At 44.0% G+C, this 19,729-nt stretch overlaps 1 protein-coding gene across 1 annotated transcript in view; it reads right to left on the bottom strand.

Annotated features, from left to right (window-relative positions):
- Positions 1–17,555, bottom strand: part of dntt (deoxynucleotidyltransferase, terminal) — a 67,646-nt gene extending 50,091 nt beyond the window's left edge. Inside the window, exons 1-3 of the mRNA XM_084020581.1 lie at positions 17,307–17,555; positions 12,182–12,356; positions 8,565–8,675 (exon numbers count right to left, since the gene is read on the bottom strand). Of these exons, the coding sequence (XP_083876707.1) occupies positions 8,565–8,675; positions 12,182–12,356; positions 17,307–17,500 (480 nt within the window). The 5' untranslated portion in view covers positions 17,501–17,555. The remainder of the gene's footprint in view (positions 1–8,564; positions 8,676–12,181; positions 12,357–17,306) is intronic.
- Between the last annotated feature and the right edge of the window lie 2,174 nt (positions 17,556–19,729).

The raw sequence follows: 19,729 nt of genomic DNA on the forward strand, positions 1-19,729 counted from the left end.
TTCATTTAGTACATTATGGTCCATTTAGAGTCCACCAGACCAGAAAGCAGGGGATGCTTTAGGGGGCGGGGCTTACCTGCTGATCGACAGGTCACTACCACGCTACCAATGCTAGTTAGCTACTAAGATGACTTTAACACTTAGCTTCAATAATTCAAGGTCAACTTTACAGCTAACTTTGTTAGCAGCTTCACACCAGAATCCACATGGATCCAGATCTAGTAAGGGTGCTGTTCGGTGTTCATCAGATCCACTCGTCGCTCCTCCACAGTCCAAATATGGTCACTTCCTTCACTGGATGCTAAAAACCAAGGTGGTGATGGCAAAACCCCCGAACCGTAGTCCACAAACCAACACGTGACCATTTCATATTACAGGGATTCATTTTAGTCAACATCAGGGACACAAAGTTGCTTAGTCAAGCTTCATGAACACAGGCAACTGCAGAGTCTCTTCTCTACAACCTCAGATAGCACAAGGAGTTTAGAAATTATCCGGTAATCGTTCATGACATTTGGATCAGTTTTTTCTATATTATGCTAACTCTAGCATGCTGCGTTATGTAATGCATGAATGGGTCTTACTTAAGAAGAAGATAAGAGGAAATACATATCAGCGAAATAATCAGTGAGAGCACAGGATAAATACAGAAATAACTATGATAAAGCATCTACATGGGGGCTTAAGATGAGGAATACCAAATCCTGGACCTGGACTTGATGAGGCCCCCCCCCCTTAAAAAACAAGGCGGCGATCTGAGGACACGTGGCACCACCCGCTGTCCTGTGCAGACATGCAGCCTCAGGTCAGTGAGCAGCAGACTCGGGGCCGGCTCGCCCAGCGGACGCACCGACCCGTTATAACTGCAGCACATGGGAAAGGGAATGACCCTTCACATCCCAGCACACACACACACACACACACACACACACACACACACACACACACACACACACACACACACACACACACACACACACACACACACACACACACACACACACACACACACGGCTGGGCTCTCCTCACAGCATGCGACAAATAGGACAAGCAAGTTTTGTAATTGGAGAGGTGACGGGGGACGCTGATGGTTTGCAAAGTGTGCAGGGGCGGCTCGCTAATAATAAGCAGAAGGAAAACTTTAAATTATCAAAAACTGATAATAACGGGTCGTCCTTTAAACGACAAGGATATGAGTTTGATGCCATTTGTGTTGTTTGAAATGTGTTAATTTAGGATTATTAATTAGCTCTTCAGATGTATCATCCCGTTTTCAAGGGGGGGGGGGTCCCAACATATAACACAATCACTACATGATAACAGAGAAATAACAGAAATAACAAAATAATAATACATTCAAAGAAAAAAGAAAAAAAACAATACAACAACGTACATACACAAACAAAATAAAAGAAACCATTTACATGTGTGTGTGTGTTTGTGTGTGTGTGTGTGTGTGTGTGTGTGTGTGTGTGTGTGTGTGTATGTGTGTGTGTGAATGGGTGAACTAAAGTGGCGAATTGTAAAGCAAGTGCTCTTTGTCTGGTGAGGTGATAATGCGCTATATAAATGCAGTCCATTTACCGCTGCAAACATAAAAGTGCAAGAATGTTTTGGACCAACATGAGCTTCCCTGCGGGGACAATGAGCTATTTCAAAAGCCAATCAGAAATAATGCAAACTGATTAGGTTCTTACGCCGTTCCGTTCCAAGCCTCTGCTCTCGAGCTATTTCACCTGATAACTCGTGGAGACGACGGCGGCGACAACACGAGGGCGGCTAAAACCCCCGACACGGCATGCTAATGTTCTTAATTTGGAGTCGCAGAAAAACAACGGAGGTGCATTATATCAACGGTTAAACAATCTAACGGCAGACTAAACAACACATTGCATCTTTTCCGTTCAGTCTAACCAAATGAAATCACTGCAATTACAATTATGTTGGCCTTCTTATTTAAAGCTGCAAATGTATATGTTTTAAGTCCCGCCCTCAAACCCAGACAGGCCAATCATAGAAGAGTGTTTTGGGCTGGTTTTGTGGATTCTGATCAAGTCCCGGTTGAAACATGTACTAGTGATACATTATGTTTCTACATAAAAATCTGTAGAGCTACCATTAGCAGATTATGTTAGCACATCATTAACGACGGTACTATGCTACGCTAGCTACTAAAGGTATACCGAATGTCTGCACATTAACGATTCTAACAGTGAAGAAAGACTTGTGACCAGATTTACAGGAACAGTGTTGTTTCTTCTCTTTGACTTTGACTTGTCGGCTCCATGACAGCTTGATGGAGTAGCAGTGGGGGGGCGGAGCTTAGCAAAGGGTCAATTGGTCAGATGACCATGTATAATGGGTCGCATCCGGAGAAAAACTTCACTCAACTTTGCAGATCTCCTCAGTTCGACAAGGAGTTTTACCGTCCTTTAGTAACTGTTTTGAAACTATTCTGTTTTGCTTCAGTCTCATCGGCATTATTTTCAACCGTACGCAGTAACTAGCTGTTTCAGAAGAAAAAAAGCTCTACTAGACCGATTACTACCTGTTTCCCTCAGGAGTAAGTGAAGACCAAAAAAGAGCTAAAAGGCTCTATATACGACTCCAAATTAATACTAATGTAATAACCAACAACAGCCACCAAAAAATGTTAATTAATGCAGGTTTAACTCCTGGGAACAAATAAGGGAACTTCCCCAAATGATGATGTATTACTTCCATCGGATCACGATGCTAGTGCAGATCTACTTCTTATTGCAAAAATCACACCCAATTATCTCACCTGTATGAATAGACACACTCTCTCTGCAGCCGTTCTGTCAACTGTCATTTTGTCTTCACAGCTCTATGGAGTTCGGGCGCCGCGGGCTCCAAAAACCCCACCTTGCATACGCATTCTTCTAATTAATGAGGAGTTAAGGCTGGTGGCGGTGCGCAGGGGGACGTTGATATAACGCGCCGATTTACCCCCCGCCACCAGATAGCACGGACATGCCTGCGAGTCGTGTTCGCACAGCGGCCGCCTCGCCGCACGCCCGAAAAGAAAGCATCAAAAGGAGGTCAGAGGACCCGCTGAGAAGAGTTTTAACAAGATTAGCAGCTGAGAGATGGATATCATCTCTCCTCTATCTGATGAATAACTAGCCTCGTGGACATTATTCAGCTTTTTTTTCTCCTCCGTCTAAATGAAACGATTAGGAATAGAAGTCTAAATTAGGAAAATAAGTTTTTAAAAGCGAGTATTTCAGCGTGAAAACCAACAAGACGTTGTGAAAATATTTTTTGAAACCTTTTTTATAGCTTTCCAAAACACTTAAACCAAACATATACAGAGTTAAGTTAACGCTCGACACATTTCAGACCCTCGTGGATTTTTCTGTGTTAGCTCTTTAGATTTGAGAATGTTAACTCGGCTGGAGAGCGGGAGGGAATCAATGTGATGCGTTTAAGGTTCAGTGCTCCCGTATCCCCTCACCCGACCCCCGCCGGCCTCCTCGTCCATGCTGTTTGCTCATATCAATACATTAAAGGGCTTTTTTTTGCTGGAAAGGAAACAAATTCAGGATGTTTAGCCATTTTCTCTCTGGACCACATTCTCTCTCTCGTTCTTTCCCTTGCCCTTAGTCTGTGTGTGCACAGTGTGTGTGTGTGTGTGTGTGCACAGTGTGTGTGTGTGTGTGTGTGTGTGTGTGTGTGTGTGTGTGTGTGTGTGTGTGTGCATGTGATATACGTGCATTCGATGCCGCACGTCAATCAGCCAAGACATAAACGTCAATTTTTGTGTCAGCGTACGTCAGGCTTACGGTGGAATTATGACAGCAGAGGACTCATGGCTAAGCAGATAAAGAATAAATAAATAAATAATAAAAAGATGGTGCATGTCGACGGTGTGGATTCCCCCGTCGCAGCAGGAGACAACAAGGGGGGGGGGGGCATAACAAGAGAGCGAGGCAGGGAGACGGTGGAGGGATAAAGAGGGAGCCGGGGATGAATAAATCAATAACGTCTGTGGAATGAAGGGCCGCTTGCTACCGCCGCGTGATTGACACCTCGCTGGGGTGCTGTTGCCGGGACGATGCTCATCCCCTCTCTCTCTCTCCGATTCCGACGACTCGACGCACCACCTACTTCCTCCTGCTTTGCCAGCGAGCCCCCCCGCTGGCCCACGGAGGTTCCTTTCCTTCCGACACTTCCTCTTGTCTGTTGTTGAAATCTAAGACGTGCACCGAAATAACCCACGAATACGCAGGAAGTCATTTAGAAGGCCTCCCCTGTCAAACTAGTTCATATGTTTAGTTAAAAAAATGTTTCTTTAGCAGTTTATTCGTTGTCCTGCAACCAAAACAAGCAATGGTTTCCATTTAAAATGTTGCTTCTTAATCAATATAAATATTTAAAGTTTTCTTAGTATGTAATTATGCAATTTTGTGATTCAGAGTTTTGGGAGAGATATTTCTGAACTGCTGTTTCCCCCTGCTTTCAGTCTTTATGCTAAGCTAAGCTAATGGCCTCCTACTACAGCATATTAGCGTCACTTCTTTGTCCCTGAATATTGGAACAGCTAGCACTGACTCCGTCCAGAGTTCAGAAATATCTCTACCAACACAAATTGTATAATTACATACTGAGAAAGTCCTTTTTTAGGCACAAGTGGTTTTCCCCAGTCAATTTAAGATCCCCCGTTGTGGAAGTTATGCAGATTTGCATTCACTCTGCACTCTGCCCTAAATTCATAAAGGGCTTAGGGGGGTCACCCAAGTCCTCCAGTTGTAATTGTACAGGCAGAAATCTTTAAGGAGCCGGTGTGAAGCATTCTAGGGAATCTGTTAGTTAGCAGATTTTTATTTCTGTTTTCATTGGAATATAAACGATGTCACAATCCTACACACCGTTTACAGCTACAGAACTCTTTATTTAAAGTCTGTTATATACATATACATATATATATATATATACATATATATATATATACATATATATATATATATATATATATATATATATATATACATATACATATATATATATATATATATATATATATATATATACATATACATATATATATATATATATATACATATACATATATATATATATATGTATATATACGAATAATCGTGGATATAATTCCATAGTGAAGTCCATATTTTGAGTGAAGTAAAACAGGGCTTTCTTAATATAAAGATAGCCAAATAATTAATGAAAAGGATGTGACTCCAAGACAAAAGCTGGTATCGTTGTGGTTGCTAGGTGACAGTGTGTGTGTGTGCGCGTGTGTGTGCGTGTGTGTGTGTGTGTGTGTGAGGAGCCTGAAAGGAGTCCGAGAATAATGAGCTCACGCGGCAGGATTCCGTCCAACGAGGTGAAGGTATTTATCAATGTGCTGCATATAAGCGTCTCTTATTGTGCTGATAAAATTTGCATAGTGAAGAATCAACCGCTGCTTTTAGACGAGCATCTTCTCTGACAGTGAACTTTCTCGAGCATACGTTATCGACGACGTTCAAGGAGGCGATCGATATCCGGCCACTTTACCACATGATTCAACGGCTCGTAATAATAACTAAGAACCAGAACACAAAACTAATGAGTCAAAGTGATAATATTTTGTTCGTATCACTGTCTCACAAAGATCACTGAGACTGAGGAGGTCATTATCAACCTTTTCATTTCCCACGACATCACAAAGAAACACAAGCCGCGCTGTAAACCGACGAAAAGACACGAGAAAACAAACTCACACGAGAAAAGGCTTTTTCATCGTGTTATTATGGGGATTTGCATCATTACTGTGCGTTGCAATCAAGCAGAGAGCAGCACAGATCAAGGATAGCTTCACCATGGTGGATCAATGGCTGGCTCCTCGTTAGCACACCACAACAGTAGATCATATCCTGTGTATTATTGGCTGGCTGGTAATTACATCCAAACAGAGACTTTACAGGCAGAAGGGCAAAAGGCAAAACACCGGACTTAAATACCTCAAGTTATTGCATTTAATCTGCTTCAGTGGCAAAAAGAAATACCTTTCTGTACAGAACTGCATCGTCGACTAGGATTCAGGGGGAAACATATTTCTATAGTTTGTTTTTGACACAAGGTCAAGGAGGTTAGGATGGCTCTTTGAGTCAAAACAGGACTCTGTGACTTTTAACCATATCGTGAAGATAAGACGACCTGTCAATCCCCAGGTAAGCCCGCCCCCTAAAGCATCCCCTGCTTTCTGGTCTGGTGGACTCTAAATGGACCATAATGTACTAAATGAACATCATGCTGGATTGAAGAAGACTTGAAACTAGAGATTGAGACCATAAACTCATGTTTACAATGTTTACTGAGATAATACATCAAGAGAGAAGTAGGACCATTTTCTCATAGACTTCTATACAACCAGAGAGGAGTCGCCCCCTGGTGGCCAGCAGAGAGAAGTAGGACCATTTTCTAATAGACTTCTATACAACCAGAGAGGAGTCGCCCCCTGGTGGCCAGCAGAGAGAAGTAGGACCATTTTCTAATAGACTTCTATACAACCAGAGAGGAGTCGCCCCCTGGTGGCCAGCAGAGAGAAGTAGGACCATTTTCTAATAGACTTCTATACAACCAGAGAGGAGTCGCCCCCTGGTGGCCAGCAGAGAGAAGTAGGACCATTTTCTCATAGACTTCTATACAACCAGAGAGGAGTCGCCCCCTGGTGGCCAGCAGAGAGAAGTAGGACCATTTTCTCATAGACTTCTATACAACCAGAGAGGAGTCGCCCCCTGGTGGCCAGCAGAGAGAAGTAGGACCATTTTCTCATAGACTTCTATACAACCAGAGAGGAGTCGCCCCCTGGTGGCCAGCAGAGAGAAGTAGGACCATTTTCTCATAGACTTCTATACAAGCAGAGAGGAGTCGCCCCCTGGTGGCCAGCAGAGAGAATGCAGCTTTAAGGTCTTGGCTTTACTTTTTAGACCTGAAGGTTGACACCTGTTTTTTTTGTAAACCTTATGAAGTACTGTCATAAAATGTTTGATGTTTAAAACTGTATTTTTGCATGTTTTACCTGTGGCTTCCTCAAGACCACATCACAAACAACCTTCCTCCCTCATCCGAGCGTCCTCTTTGAAGCTGAGTAGGATCGCTCATTATGGAGTTATGCTGTGAAAAGGAACCGGGGGGGTTGGGGGGATTGGGGGGATTGGGGGGAGTAATTGAACATTAGCCTCCCCCCAGGTGAGGCGAGCGTGTGCGTGCACATCCGTACGGTCCGTGTGGATAACACGTGAGCACGTGTGGGTGAACACGTGTGTGCATCTATTATGTACGTTCACTGGAAAGTCATTGTGTCAGATCCTCCAGACTCCCACACAAACACACACACCTGGGGTTTCTCACTCTCACGCTGATATTGCAGATCTCAGACCTGCGATTTCATATCCTGTGTGGCGTTCGAGGCGGCGCCTCCGAGCAGAAGTCAGGACGAACAAAACACAAAGTTATATTCTCCGTTTTTCTTCTTTTTGGGGGGCAGAGATTGTGAATGTTCCTTTAGGTGACGGCGGTGCGATTAAACTCATTACCGTTTTAATAATGGTCAATTATTTCTACGATTCATTCTTTCTCTGATTTAATTTAAGTCTATAAAATGTCAGACAATAACTGAATAATGTCCGTCATAACTTCACACAGCCCAAAGAGACGTTTTCTAAATCACTGCTTTCTTTCTTTCCAGCTAACGGACCGAAAGATAGTCAGAGAAGTTTCACCTTCATGAAAGTGGAAACAGCAACAGGAAAATGCTTTTTGTGATTCATTAATTTACCAAAAAAATGTTGTTTAATTTAACACGTGTGATTTGATCGGTGGTTTATTGTTTAAGTATCTTTTCTCTTTTTTTCTTTCAAGCTCATCAACACCTGAGCCAATCAGCCAATAAACCCCCCCACCCCACCTCACCACCACCACCACCACACTGCCCCACCAGATGGCAGGAGGACAGATTCATCATCGCCGTCCATCTTGGCGCCTCAGGGCGTGCTAGCCCCCGGCGTGTGCACAGGGATCGTGGGCATGTCAGCCGTTGTGCCTCCAAACGCTCATTTGCAGGTTAATGTAATTTCGGAGAGAGTCGTGTCGGTGAAGCGGGCCAGCCGTCCAATTAGAGCAGAACAGATTAGGAGCCTTTTTTTTTTTTACATCCGTAAGTCAGAGCGACTGCTTTTAGTGGGCGAAGATGTCAACGTCGTCATGGTGACGTGTGTGGACTACGGTTCAGAAATCTCTTGTTTAGCATTTTGGCCGTCACTGTATTGGAAATGTTGCAACAAGTGGAGGAAGTGACCATATTTGGACTGTGAGGAGCGATGGGTGGATCTGATGTATTATTAATATTTATTAAATATTTGTTAACATTGTCATATGGTCCCATAGTCCACATAGACCAACCGGTTGTGGGAACATGTTGAGGTTTGATTGACATTCCTACACTATCATCTGTCACCTAAAGGTGAAAATGTCACATAAATAAAAAAGTTCAGGTGTCCAGTGTGAGGTCAGGTAACAGGCCGTGAAAACCTTACTGTGAAAATCTCGTTTTTGTTTTCTATGGTCGTCCGTCTCTGGCAGGCGTACTGAGACACGGTCGCCACGGCGGCGGGAGTCAAACGTTCTGGCAAAGAGGGCTGGATGTCCTGCGTAACAAAAAAACAAAACAGAGTCACACATACAGTCATAAACATATACAGTCATACAGTCATACACACGTACAGTCATACACACATACAGTCATACACACGTACTGTCATACACACATACAGTCATACACACGTACAGTCATACACACATACACACAGTCATACAGTCATACACACATACAGTCATACACACAGTCATACAGTCATACACACATACAGTCATACACACGTACAGTCATACACACATACAGTCATACACACATACACACATACAGTCATACACACATACAGTCATACACACATACAGTCATACACACAGTCATACAGTCATACACACATACAGTCATACACACGTACAGTCATACACACATACACACAGTCATACAGTCATACACACATACAGTCATACACACAGTCATACAGTCATACACACATACAGTCATACACACGTACAGTCATACACACATACAGTCATACACACATACACACATACAGTCATACACACATACAGTCATACACACATACAGTCATACACACAGTCATACAGTCATACACACATACAGTCATACACACAGTCATACAGTCATACACACATACAGTCATACACACGTACAGTCATACACACATACAGTCATACACACATACAGTCATACACACGTACAGTCATACACACGTACAGTCATACACACAGTCATACAGTCATACACACATACAGTCATACACACATACAGTCATACAGTCATACACACATACAGTCATACACACGTACAGTCATACACACGTACAGTCATACACACATACACACATACAGTCATACACACATACAGTCATACACACATACAGTCATACACACAGTCATACAGTCATACACAGTCATACAGTCATACACACATACAGTCATACACACATACACACATACAGTCATACACACATACAGTCATACACACATACAGTCATACACACATACAGTCATGTCACTGGATTTCATTTCTGAGCTCTTGGGGAAATTGTTGACAGGCTAAATGTGTAAATATGTGTACGGCTAATCCCGACTAACACAGAGCCAAGAGTTCAAAATTGAATTACATTAAAAAAAACTAAATAAATAAAAAAAAATGTAGCCATTTGCCTCGGAGAAGTTATTTTTATGACTCTGTGTCTCCAGGGCAACAGGCTAATGACTCTCATCTCACAGTCTGGTGGCATCCAAATCCATTACGCTACCTAACCCGTGGCATTACAGATCTGCTTGCCATCATCCAATTTGCCTCCTGTAAATTGCCTTTTTTTCCCCCCCATTCTATGAAGAAACGGGTCCCCATTTGTAATATATGTGTCAAAAGGATTACCAATGTAATATTAATATTCCTGCAGACAATTAGACATCACAAAAGGGAACATTGTGTCCATAAAATTACCCGTGGATTGGGGTGGGAGGGGGGGAGGAAGAGATTGTCACCGCTCAGTGTTGACTGGCGTCGACGTCGCAGACGAAAAGAGGTGGTGTCTTGAAAAAAGATCATGAAAAGGAGCTCGCACTTCTCTCACACTGCTGGGCTGAATCAATCAGCGAGGGATTCAAAACAAAATGTGTTCATCAGTTATCATCTGCCAGGAGCCTTTTTCCTGTACTTTGAATATATTTCACGGGAAGATTTTTCTGCCAATCAAAAGTAAAACTGTCTTATAAATGTTCTTACTGGGCTGCTTCCAAATACAACAAGGGAAGGAGGGGGGGGTTCTCCATCTCCATCACTTTTCTACCTGAGCTGCAGTTTGTTTAATCCAGTATGGGGTTGTGGGTCCAAGGAGACAAAACTGTCTGTGCATCAGCATTCAGAGGATGCTTTTCCAGATTATTATCCAGGCCCGTAACTCTGTGGAAGTTAAAGCTTTCAGATCTATCCCCCACCTGGTGTCCTTTTCCACCTTTGGAGATGTAACTGAACTAAATCTGTGCCGAGATGAGGCGATACGGCGAGCAGGAAACTCGCCCATTCCTGCAAACTTGCCTTGAGTTAATGAAATCCACTCTGGCTGCCGAATGGAGGGGGGGGTCAAAAGGTCGCAGAGGTTCACAGAGGGAGATGCACCTACGCACCAAACCCCAAATATGGAAGGCGAGCACATGTTCACGAGGAGCCAGATGCAAAACTCTAAAGCCCCGGCAATCATTTCCATTTTCCTTCCTTTCAAGCAGCACATCTTACCTCCCTCTCCACTTAGCTGAACGGGCCTCTTTGGCAAGGCAGCGCGTAATGGAAAATATTACATTTCAATGGGTTTAATACTTTAAAAAATCCTCCTTGACTTGGTGTGGAATATTTCTAATATAAATATAAAACACGTTGCATCTCCAGACTGAGAAAGAGCTGCCGGGGGGGAATGTTCCCAAGAAGAAGAAGAAGTGGTACCGGTTTGGAGAATATTTTATCTCTACATGGGAGAGTCCTTAAGTGGATTTATGACTCATAAAAAACAATCTACTGGAAGCGTCGTGCACATAAATGCCACCGTGCGTTACCTCATTGGCAAAAAAAAAAAAAAAAAAACGAGAAGAGGAAGTGAGACGGCTCCTGGTTTACCTGGGGAGAACGGTCAATAAACGTCAGCCGTGGCATCGCTATCCTCGCCACTTAACGCAGAAAGTGTCACACCGATGAGCCCAACTCCAACGAGACCCAAAGCACTTTTCGGGGGGGGGGGGGGGGGGGGGTATTCTAACACGACGGCAGATGTCATGCCGACGGTTCGACACCGTCACAGGCGGTTAGGAGAACACACTGATGGCGCTTGGCATGAAAAAACGGGACTCTGGGAGTTGGAGTGCGGGAGGAACAGGAGACAACATATTTCTTTATCTTGGATCCCTATGCTGCCAGCTTCTGGTCGTCGGAGGCGTCCACAAGGGGAGGTATGTGTGAGTTTCAGTTAGTTCGGGGGGAGGGGGGCCAGCTGATGGGTTTGTTTGACTCCCCCCTCCTTATTGCAATATGTCCTTCAAAAATATGAATCTGTCAACAGTTATTATTTTAATGGCTTAGCTTTGTATGCATACATCATCACAAAGTACTGTTATACATGACTGTTACACATTATTATTGACCGCTTTAATAAGGAACATTATATGATATGTAATAGGGGGTGCCTCCACCGGGTCTCTATAGGCCCTGGGGGTCCCTCCGTCGGGTCTCTATAGGCCCTGGGGGTTCCTCCACCGGGTCTCTATAGGCCCTGGGGGTCCCTCCCCCGGGTTTCTATAGGCCCTGGGGGTCCCTCCACCGGGTCTCTATAGGCCCTGGGGGTCCCTCCACCGGGTCTCTATAGGCCCTGGGGGTTCCTCCCCTGGGTCTCTATAGGCCCTGGGGGTCCCTCCACCGGGTCTCTATAGGCCCTGGGGGTTCCTCCCCCGGGTCTCTATAGGCCCTTGGGGTCCTTGGCCTGAAAACATTGAAGACCTCTGGTCTAGAGACGTCTGTCTGGTTGGTGACATGACTACCAACCTGAATGAGGTGTCTGGTCTCCACGGCGACAGGCCTCCCCTCTCTCATGCTGTCGGTGAACCAGCTGATGTCCAACACGTGCATGCTATGTAGATTCTTCGGGGCGCGCTCCTTCAGCCACGCCCACAGGGACGCGGCCTGGCGGTCCTCCGACACCACGTGAGTGACCTCGTCGCTACGGAGACGGGAGACAAAAAGCTGTCAGAAAGGCTCATTTTTGCATCGGTTTGATTCTGTTAGAGCTGTTAAATTATTATTATTATAAGAAAAAATTTAATTCCTGTTTCAAGTCCCTCTCGCTTTAAAAGCACAAAAACTGGCGATGGACATGAGGAAAATTATCTATTTTTTATTTGATACATTTTTGTTAAACAAAGTCAGAGCAAGTTTAAAGTCATGTTGCCTTACAGATAAAAGAATGATCCAGTCACTTCCACACAGTGAGGCATACATGTATTAATTAAACGCTGGTCTCAGATCGCTCTTTTTTGCTCTGTTTTTGGTCTCTTCCAACAACTTTAGCTACCAAATTCTCCACTTTGTTCACCAGCTAGTCGCTACCTTTGTCTGTCTGCTCTTTGGAGCTCGGCTGGTAGAGTACAAGGAGTTTATCGGAGATTCTTTGCTGAAAACGACAACATGAGAGCCGTGAGAATCAATCAAAATATTGAAGCTACCAAAAAAAGAAAAAAAAACAACAAGCTGAAAGACCCTAAAAAGCTCCGAACAGCAGATGGGAACTTTTTCGTTGGTTGATTTGAACATTTTGTGATTCATTGTTACTATTAAGTATTGATTATAACTGCTTTAAAGCTCCCAAAAACTTGAAGTATTCATGTATTTACTCTATAACGTTAAATATAGATGATAAATAAAAGGAATAACAATAAAAGGACATTTTTACACAAATAAGTAACTTCACTAATTTACTTTTATTATGACTAAAAAGTATCTTCTGATTGGTGGACAGAAGCACGTCACATGTCCTATTACTAGCGAGGCCAGAAGTACATAAATCTCTGATGTGAATTTAATAACATGTTGACGTTTGACAAAATCGCTCGCAGTGAGAATCTGATGGAGAAAACGTGTTTTTGTTAAGTTATTCAGTTTTTATTAATGACAAAGGGCCTTGATACTGTGTTCAGAGATTACGTTTCCCGGGATACCTTGAACTGTTCGACTGAAAGATTTCCTTCGCTGCTTGATTTTTTATTATTTTCTTTTATTTAACAAAAACAACTTTTCCTGTCTTTGTCTCGGCAGCCTTTCAAGAGGTCCAGAGGTCCAAGTGAGGCTTTTGAAATGCAGCTCAGGTCTCAGTATCATGGTCTCGTTCGTGCTGTTTGGGGGATCAACACAGGGCGAACAACAATCAGCACGGACCCGCTGTGCCTCCCTACACTGTTTGATGGCTGAAAACCATCGAAGCGTTTTTTTTTTCACTCCTCCAGCTCTGCCAAGACTTTCTCCACAGACCTTCTTTTCCTCCATCGCCGCCTCCTCCCCCTTCTACTTCCTTCCACTGGGGCTAACTACCATGGCCAATCAGGGCGCCCAGCCGTGCATAATTACCCTCCGCTCGCTCCTCCTCTTCCTCTCTCCTGCCGTGGTTAAATCAGTGGGAAGACTCTTTAAGAGTCGTCCCTGCAGAGCTCAGGCTGGGGCCTAATTGGCCAAATCACTGGCGAAACTAATCCTCTATCTGCTTCGACATAGCAGTCCAGCCACCATGTTTTTTTTTACATTTAGGGCATTTAGCAGACGCTTTTGTCCAAAGCCACTTACAATAAGTACATTTGTCAAAAGAAAGAAACCACAACATATTGCCGATAAAGTAAGAGCGAAAAAACAGAAACAAGTGTTAGGTCCTCGTCTGAGTAAAGTATTTTTTGTTTTTTTAAAACCTTCCTCACCGTTTATTCTCTCGTGTCGTTATTTTGAGCTACATATACAACGGCGTATTAGGGCCACTGTAGGGGAAAAAATGCAGCCGAGCGAGGGGGGCATTATTCAGAGAAAAAAAGTCGCAAATTTGGGAAGTTAGCTAGCATAAACGCCAGTTGTTAACATCATAATAAACTTTTTCGTGAGTTAAGAAATTGGCAAATCTGCAACTTTCTTTTCTCTGAATATTGCCCCCCTTTCTCGGCTCTGTTTTTTTTTTTTTTTTTTTTTTTACAGTGGCCTTAATATGCTGTCGTTTACATCCACCGTATGAAAGGTACGACACAAATCCAGGGTTTGTTATCATTATTACTACATTTGTAGGTATCCAAGGGGACACTATTCTCTCCAAAAAGCTTGAATCCACTTGCCTTGAACAAGTTGAGTCAAACCTCAGTGATGAGAGATTTTGGCGCTCAGGGGCTGATTTCCCTCTAAAATTCACAAGGGAGGTTGAGTTGCTATGGTGGAACAAGATTAAGATAAAAAATAAAGCACTCTCTCCTCTCGCCATGTTTATCTATTCAGCCCCCTGAATTTGGATCATTATCTTATGCGTTCGCGGCACAGAATGTAAAAAGAACGGTCGATTGCCAGATAGCACTTCCCAGAATCTGTGGGACTGCGAGCCCAGACACAAGGACGGGCTAAAGTCAACGGGCTTTGATGGGGTGGAGAGACGGCCCTCCCTGGTTCGGCTCATGGCAGCAGCTTGGTTGGCGGATCAAACATTCAGTGTGTCGGTAACAGATTTTTACCCCGATCTGTTCGCCTTTTACAGCCGCTCCCACGGGACGACTTCACTGAGATAAACGCGATCATCGTCGGCGTAATGAATGCACATCTGACCGAAACGATAATTAAACTCATTCAAGAAGCTGCCGACGCCTAATCAACAGAGATGTACGGAGGAACAACATGAGGGAGAGGCAATTGACCGTTTTAAATCTTTTTCCCTCAAACGCATCTTGACTCGCACAACAGATTCGCTCACATTTTAATTCATGCAGCTGTCGGGACCAAGAGGAACCACGATCTGAGGCGTTTTACCCATTTTACCATGACTTTACTACATTACGTTTTATCATTTTAATTATTAAACTTGTGTAAGAACTTAACGTTCTTTGGTTTGATTGTATCTGGTGGCATGTTTTCTTGCTGAAGTGCCTTAAACTTGCATTCTCTCTGCTGGCCATTAGGGGGCGACTCCTCTGGTTGTAAAAACAAGTCCAATTGTAAGCAGCTTCACACCAGAATCCAAATGGATCCAGATCCAGTAACGGTGCCGCTCTGCTGCTTGTGTTCATCAGATCCTCCAAGTCCAAATATGGTCACTTCCTTCACTGGTTGTAAAATATCCAAGGTGGTGACGGCCAAAATTCGGGTGAGACACATGCCAAACGCGGGCTTAAAGACGCTTGTCGAACATCCAACGTAAAAAAAAACAAGCTAAACTAGCATCACAGCGTTCAATTGCAATCTCATCAATCAGCCGGGACAAGCATGTCGATATCTGGATCCAGCCTGCTTCACACTTGAAATTAGACCGAGGGGAGAGGGAGTGTGTGTGTGTGTGTGTGTGTGTGTGTGTGTGTGTGTGTGTGTGTGTGTGTGTGTGTGTGTGTGTATTATGCACACAGGAATGCATCCCAGTGTGTCTGACCATATGCTGGAGGCAACGTGCCTATAACTTGTGTAAAAACTAGACCAGATACGAGGAGAGAGAGAGGTGGTGCCATCAAAACCACAGCTGATATCAGTTTTGTCGGCTTGCAGAATTAATGTCAGTTTGAGGCGGGCACGCTCCACTTCCTGTCGTTGGTTTCAAACAATTGTATCAAGCCGAGTGTAACCGAAGGAGCGCTCAAGCTGTGTTTCTGGGAATGCTGCCACGGCCAAGCTGGCGAACGGCTGGCAAACACACACACACACACACACACACACACACACACACACACACACACACACAGAAGCGTGAGTTAACTATACCCATGAAGACCCTTTGTTAACCTAAATCACATGATAACATTGTTTTGTTTTTTAAAACCCTTAACAGGAACATAAATTTGGAAGAAAAAAAAATGCCTTTATTGGGATTTTTTCTATTTTTTTACGTCAAATTGCAAAGTGGACTCCTTCAACAGCCTCGCTGACCTCACAGCGCTGCGAGAGGTTCGTTCTGCTGTGTTCGCTGTGGGATTTAAAAGATGCTCTCAATCAGAGACAGAAGAGAAACGAAGAAGGCCCGCTGCTTCCATAATTACCGCAACGCACACAATAGATGATTCATCACGGCGAAGGAACGAGCTCACGATACGCTTGTGTAACTTCACATAAAAAAACTTCTACCCAACATTCATTAAAAAAGTTTTCGTGGGCTCTGTTACCTTTCTTTTCTACAAGATGTAGCTGGAGTAGCCAACTTCTTCTCCTTCATGTAGAAGTTGTGAGGTACGGCTTAGAGAGGAGTGGGGTGGGGGGGTAGGCCCTAACCCTCCCTAATTAACTATTCATGAGACAATAGTGGCTCTCTAATTAGCTAATTGGCTCTTTCTAAAAAATATATATTTTTTAAGAAATTAACCCCAGGAGAGAGCTGCTCTTTTCATCTCAATTCAATCATGACATTATTCACATCATTTTAACTACTTCTACAGACATTAAATTCATATTTTATACATGAAAATAGTGCATTTATTGCTCAAAACAAGGCTTTATGCCTTAAGAAGTCACGGTGATGCAGTTCAACACTTTGAATCTCCCTGGAAAAGTTCCTTCCACGACTTCGTCCTCGACTTTAGCTCATAAAGTCTCTAAGTGACACAAACATGCACAGCTTACAGAACAAAAACCTTTTTTTGTTACTGAAGGTAAGTTTATACCCATTTAACAAGAGCTGCTCAATGAATTTATCCGATTCTATTGTTGTTGATTTAACATTTTTTCTGTTATGAGAATAATTTCAAATTATGAATCAATAAAATGTATTTTGCTTCAAGGAAAACAGGTTTGTTATGAGTTGATGTCTTTTGTGACGTCGTGAGTTACAGTAAAAGGCCTTGAAAGCCGAACGACGAGGTCATCAGCATGTTCTCTCCCGCATTCAGAAAAGCTTTTAAGGACTCTTTCCTCTTTTCAGTCACGGACAAAAACAATAAATTGGCGAGCATTTCCCAACCTGAGGACGCGGTCAACGGCGAAGCCCTTCGACATGGCCAGCTGTGTCAGAAAGCTCCTCCTGCTGTGACCCATTTTCCTCTCCACCAGGTAAACCCTGACATCCTGAAACTTCACCTCGGAGCGCCTCGGATCGCCGGCCTCGGCTGGCCTCGACCTTTTCCTGGCACGGAGCGCGACGGGAGTGTGGAACATCGCTTCTGAAGGCGAGAGCTGTCCACCCCTGATGCTGCAGCTCTAGGAATGTCTGCTTTTTGTTGATGTTTTTGTCATCGTATGCCAATTGACTTCCATCCAGGAAAAAAAAAAACACGCCTCCCTACTTTGGTGATGCCACAGTTGTTTATTTCATTACGTACACAACTGTGCGACAGCGTGTCAGTTGGAGCGGCGTCGGTGAGAGTTGGCAGACAGGAAAAAGCGTCTGGCAACAGGTGTTGAGGATTTTGGTGTTTACCAAAAAAAAACAAAAAAAAAACACCTGCCAAGATCAAATGATTGAGGACAGTGGAAAAGGAAGAGAATAAAAAACACACACCCTGGTGGCACTTCCAGTAAAAAGTTGTTCTTGCAAACAACACGTTTTTGGAGGAAGTAAACAGTTGCCTTTTAAAAAAGTTTTTCCTGCAGGTGTGAGACTCGGCTCTCTTGGCCGGAGTGAAGCTCCTGGGAGAGAGACTCCTGGACCTGGTCACCACACAACCCCCCTCACAGCTGTCCTGCCATGTCCGGTACCGTCTCGCCACTCACCAGCTCATTATGTTCTGGGCCGAGTTGGCGCCATCTGCTCCCACCGCTTTAATTAGCTCACTAGCCGAGAAACGAGGAACCTTTAGTGGGCATCTCACGAGCTTTTATATATGTGGCCTTAAAGGCATACTTCACCGGAGGAACATGAATCTGTATTAAAGTGGGTCATATATGTGATCAAAATGTAAAATACATTTAGAATTTGGTGCCTTCTTGACCGAAGAAAAGGCAGACGGTGACTTTTTGGAGCATGTGGATGGAAAACAACAACTCCCACAATGCACAGCTCTGCGGATGGAGGATGTTGCTTTTAGTTTCTGCAAGTGAGGTCCCACCACTGGTCTGTAACAGGTCTGTAGTCTCAGTGGGTCCCACCTCTGGTCTGTAACAGGTCTGTAGTCTCAGTGGGTCCACCACTGGTCTGTAACAGGTCTGTAGTCTCAGTGGGTCCCACCACTGGTCTGTAACAGGTCTGTAGTCTCAGTGGGTCCCACCTCTGGTCTGTAACAGGTCTGTAGTCTCAGTGGGTCCCACCACTGGTCTGTAACAGGTCTGTAGTCTCAGTGGGTCCCACCACTGGTCTGTAACAGGTCTGTAGTCTCAGTGGGTCCCACCACTGGTCTGTAACAGGTCTGTAGTCTCAGTGGGTCCACCACTGGTCTGTAACAGGTCTGTAGTCTCAGTGGGTGCTGCCCCCTACAGGCAGGTTGAAGACATGAGGAACTTGTAGTCTCACCCCCTCTAACCTTGTTCTATTTTTAGCTCTTACTGCATCGGCAATGATACGTCGTGGTTTCTTTGTTTCCTTCTTTTGACAAATGTACTTATTGTAAGTCGCTTTGGACAAAAGCGTCTGCTAAATGACCTAAATGTAAATGTAAATGTAACCAAAGAGCCTCCGATGATGCAACATGAGGATATTTGCGTCATCGGAGGCTCTTTTCCAGAACAGAAACACGGAGATCTGCGTCTGAAATGAGGGAACGATGACGACATTCAAACATACTACCGGGTTTTTAACACACAAAGCTTCATGCAGATGGTGAAGTATCCCTTTAACGCCAAAAACTGACAATGGATTTAAACTCTTAAAACATCATCAGAGAGAGAAAAGGGGGTTTAAATGTCACCTCGTTGTAATTATCGATAATGCATCTGCCTCCGTCAGCCAAACGGGAGTGATTTGTTGATTTAGGCCTTGATTCCACTCTAATTGTGAAAAGCTCCTGTTCGTTTCTTCACTTTAATGAGCGCACCTTTCCTCTGTCAGCAAGGCAGAATTGATCACGTTGCTCGTTAGCGCTGCGCTCTGAAGGGTTAACGGGGGTGTCACAGGGCAGACGGGACTAATTGCTGCTGTGTGCGAGGGTACCGGCCTCCTTGTTCACACCGAGACGGATGCAGTTCTACCATCACTAAGACAAACGACTCCTTAACTGCCAGCAGCAATCACTGCAAACAGCAGCAGCCGATCCCAAATCTAACTCTCTAGCTCTGTGATGCAATCGTCACGATGGGCCTGAACAGGTCGATGTGGTTTAGGAAAGGACAATGTGACAGCGTTGTTTGAAACCCACAGGGGTTTTTATTTCACTCCAAAAAACTGTCCAAAGATATGAAATATGTCAGGTTGAATTATTTGTCGAAATGTGTGTTAAACAAAAAGACAAACAG

This window comes from Eutrigla gurnardus (assembly GCF_963514095.1).
Source record: "Eutrigla gurnardus genome assembly, chromosome: 11".
NCBI classification, from domain to species: domain Eukaryota; kingdom Metazoa; phylum Chordata; class Actinopteri; order Perciformes; family Triglidae; genus Eutrigla; species Eutrigla gurnardus.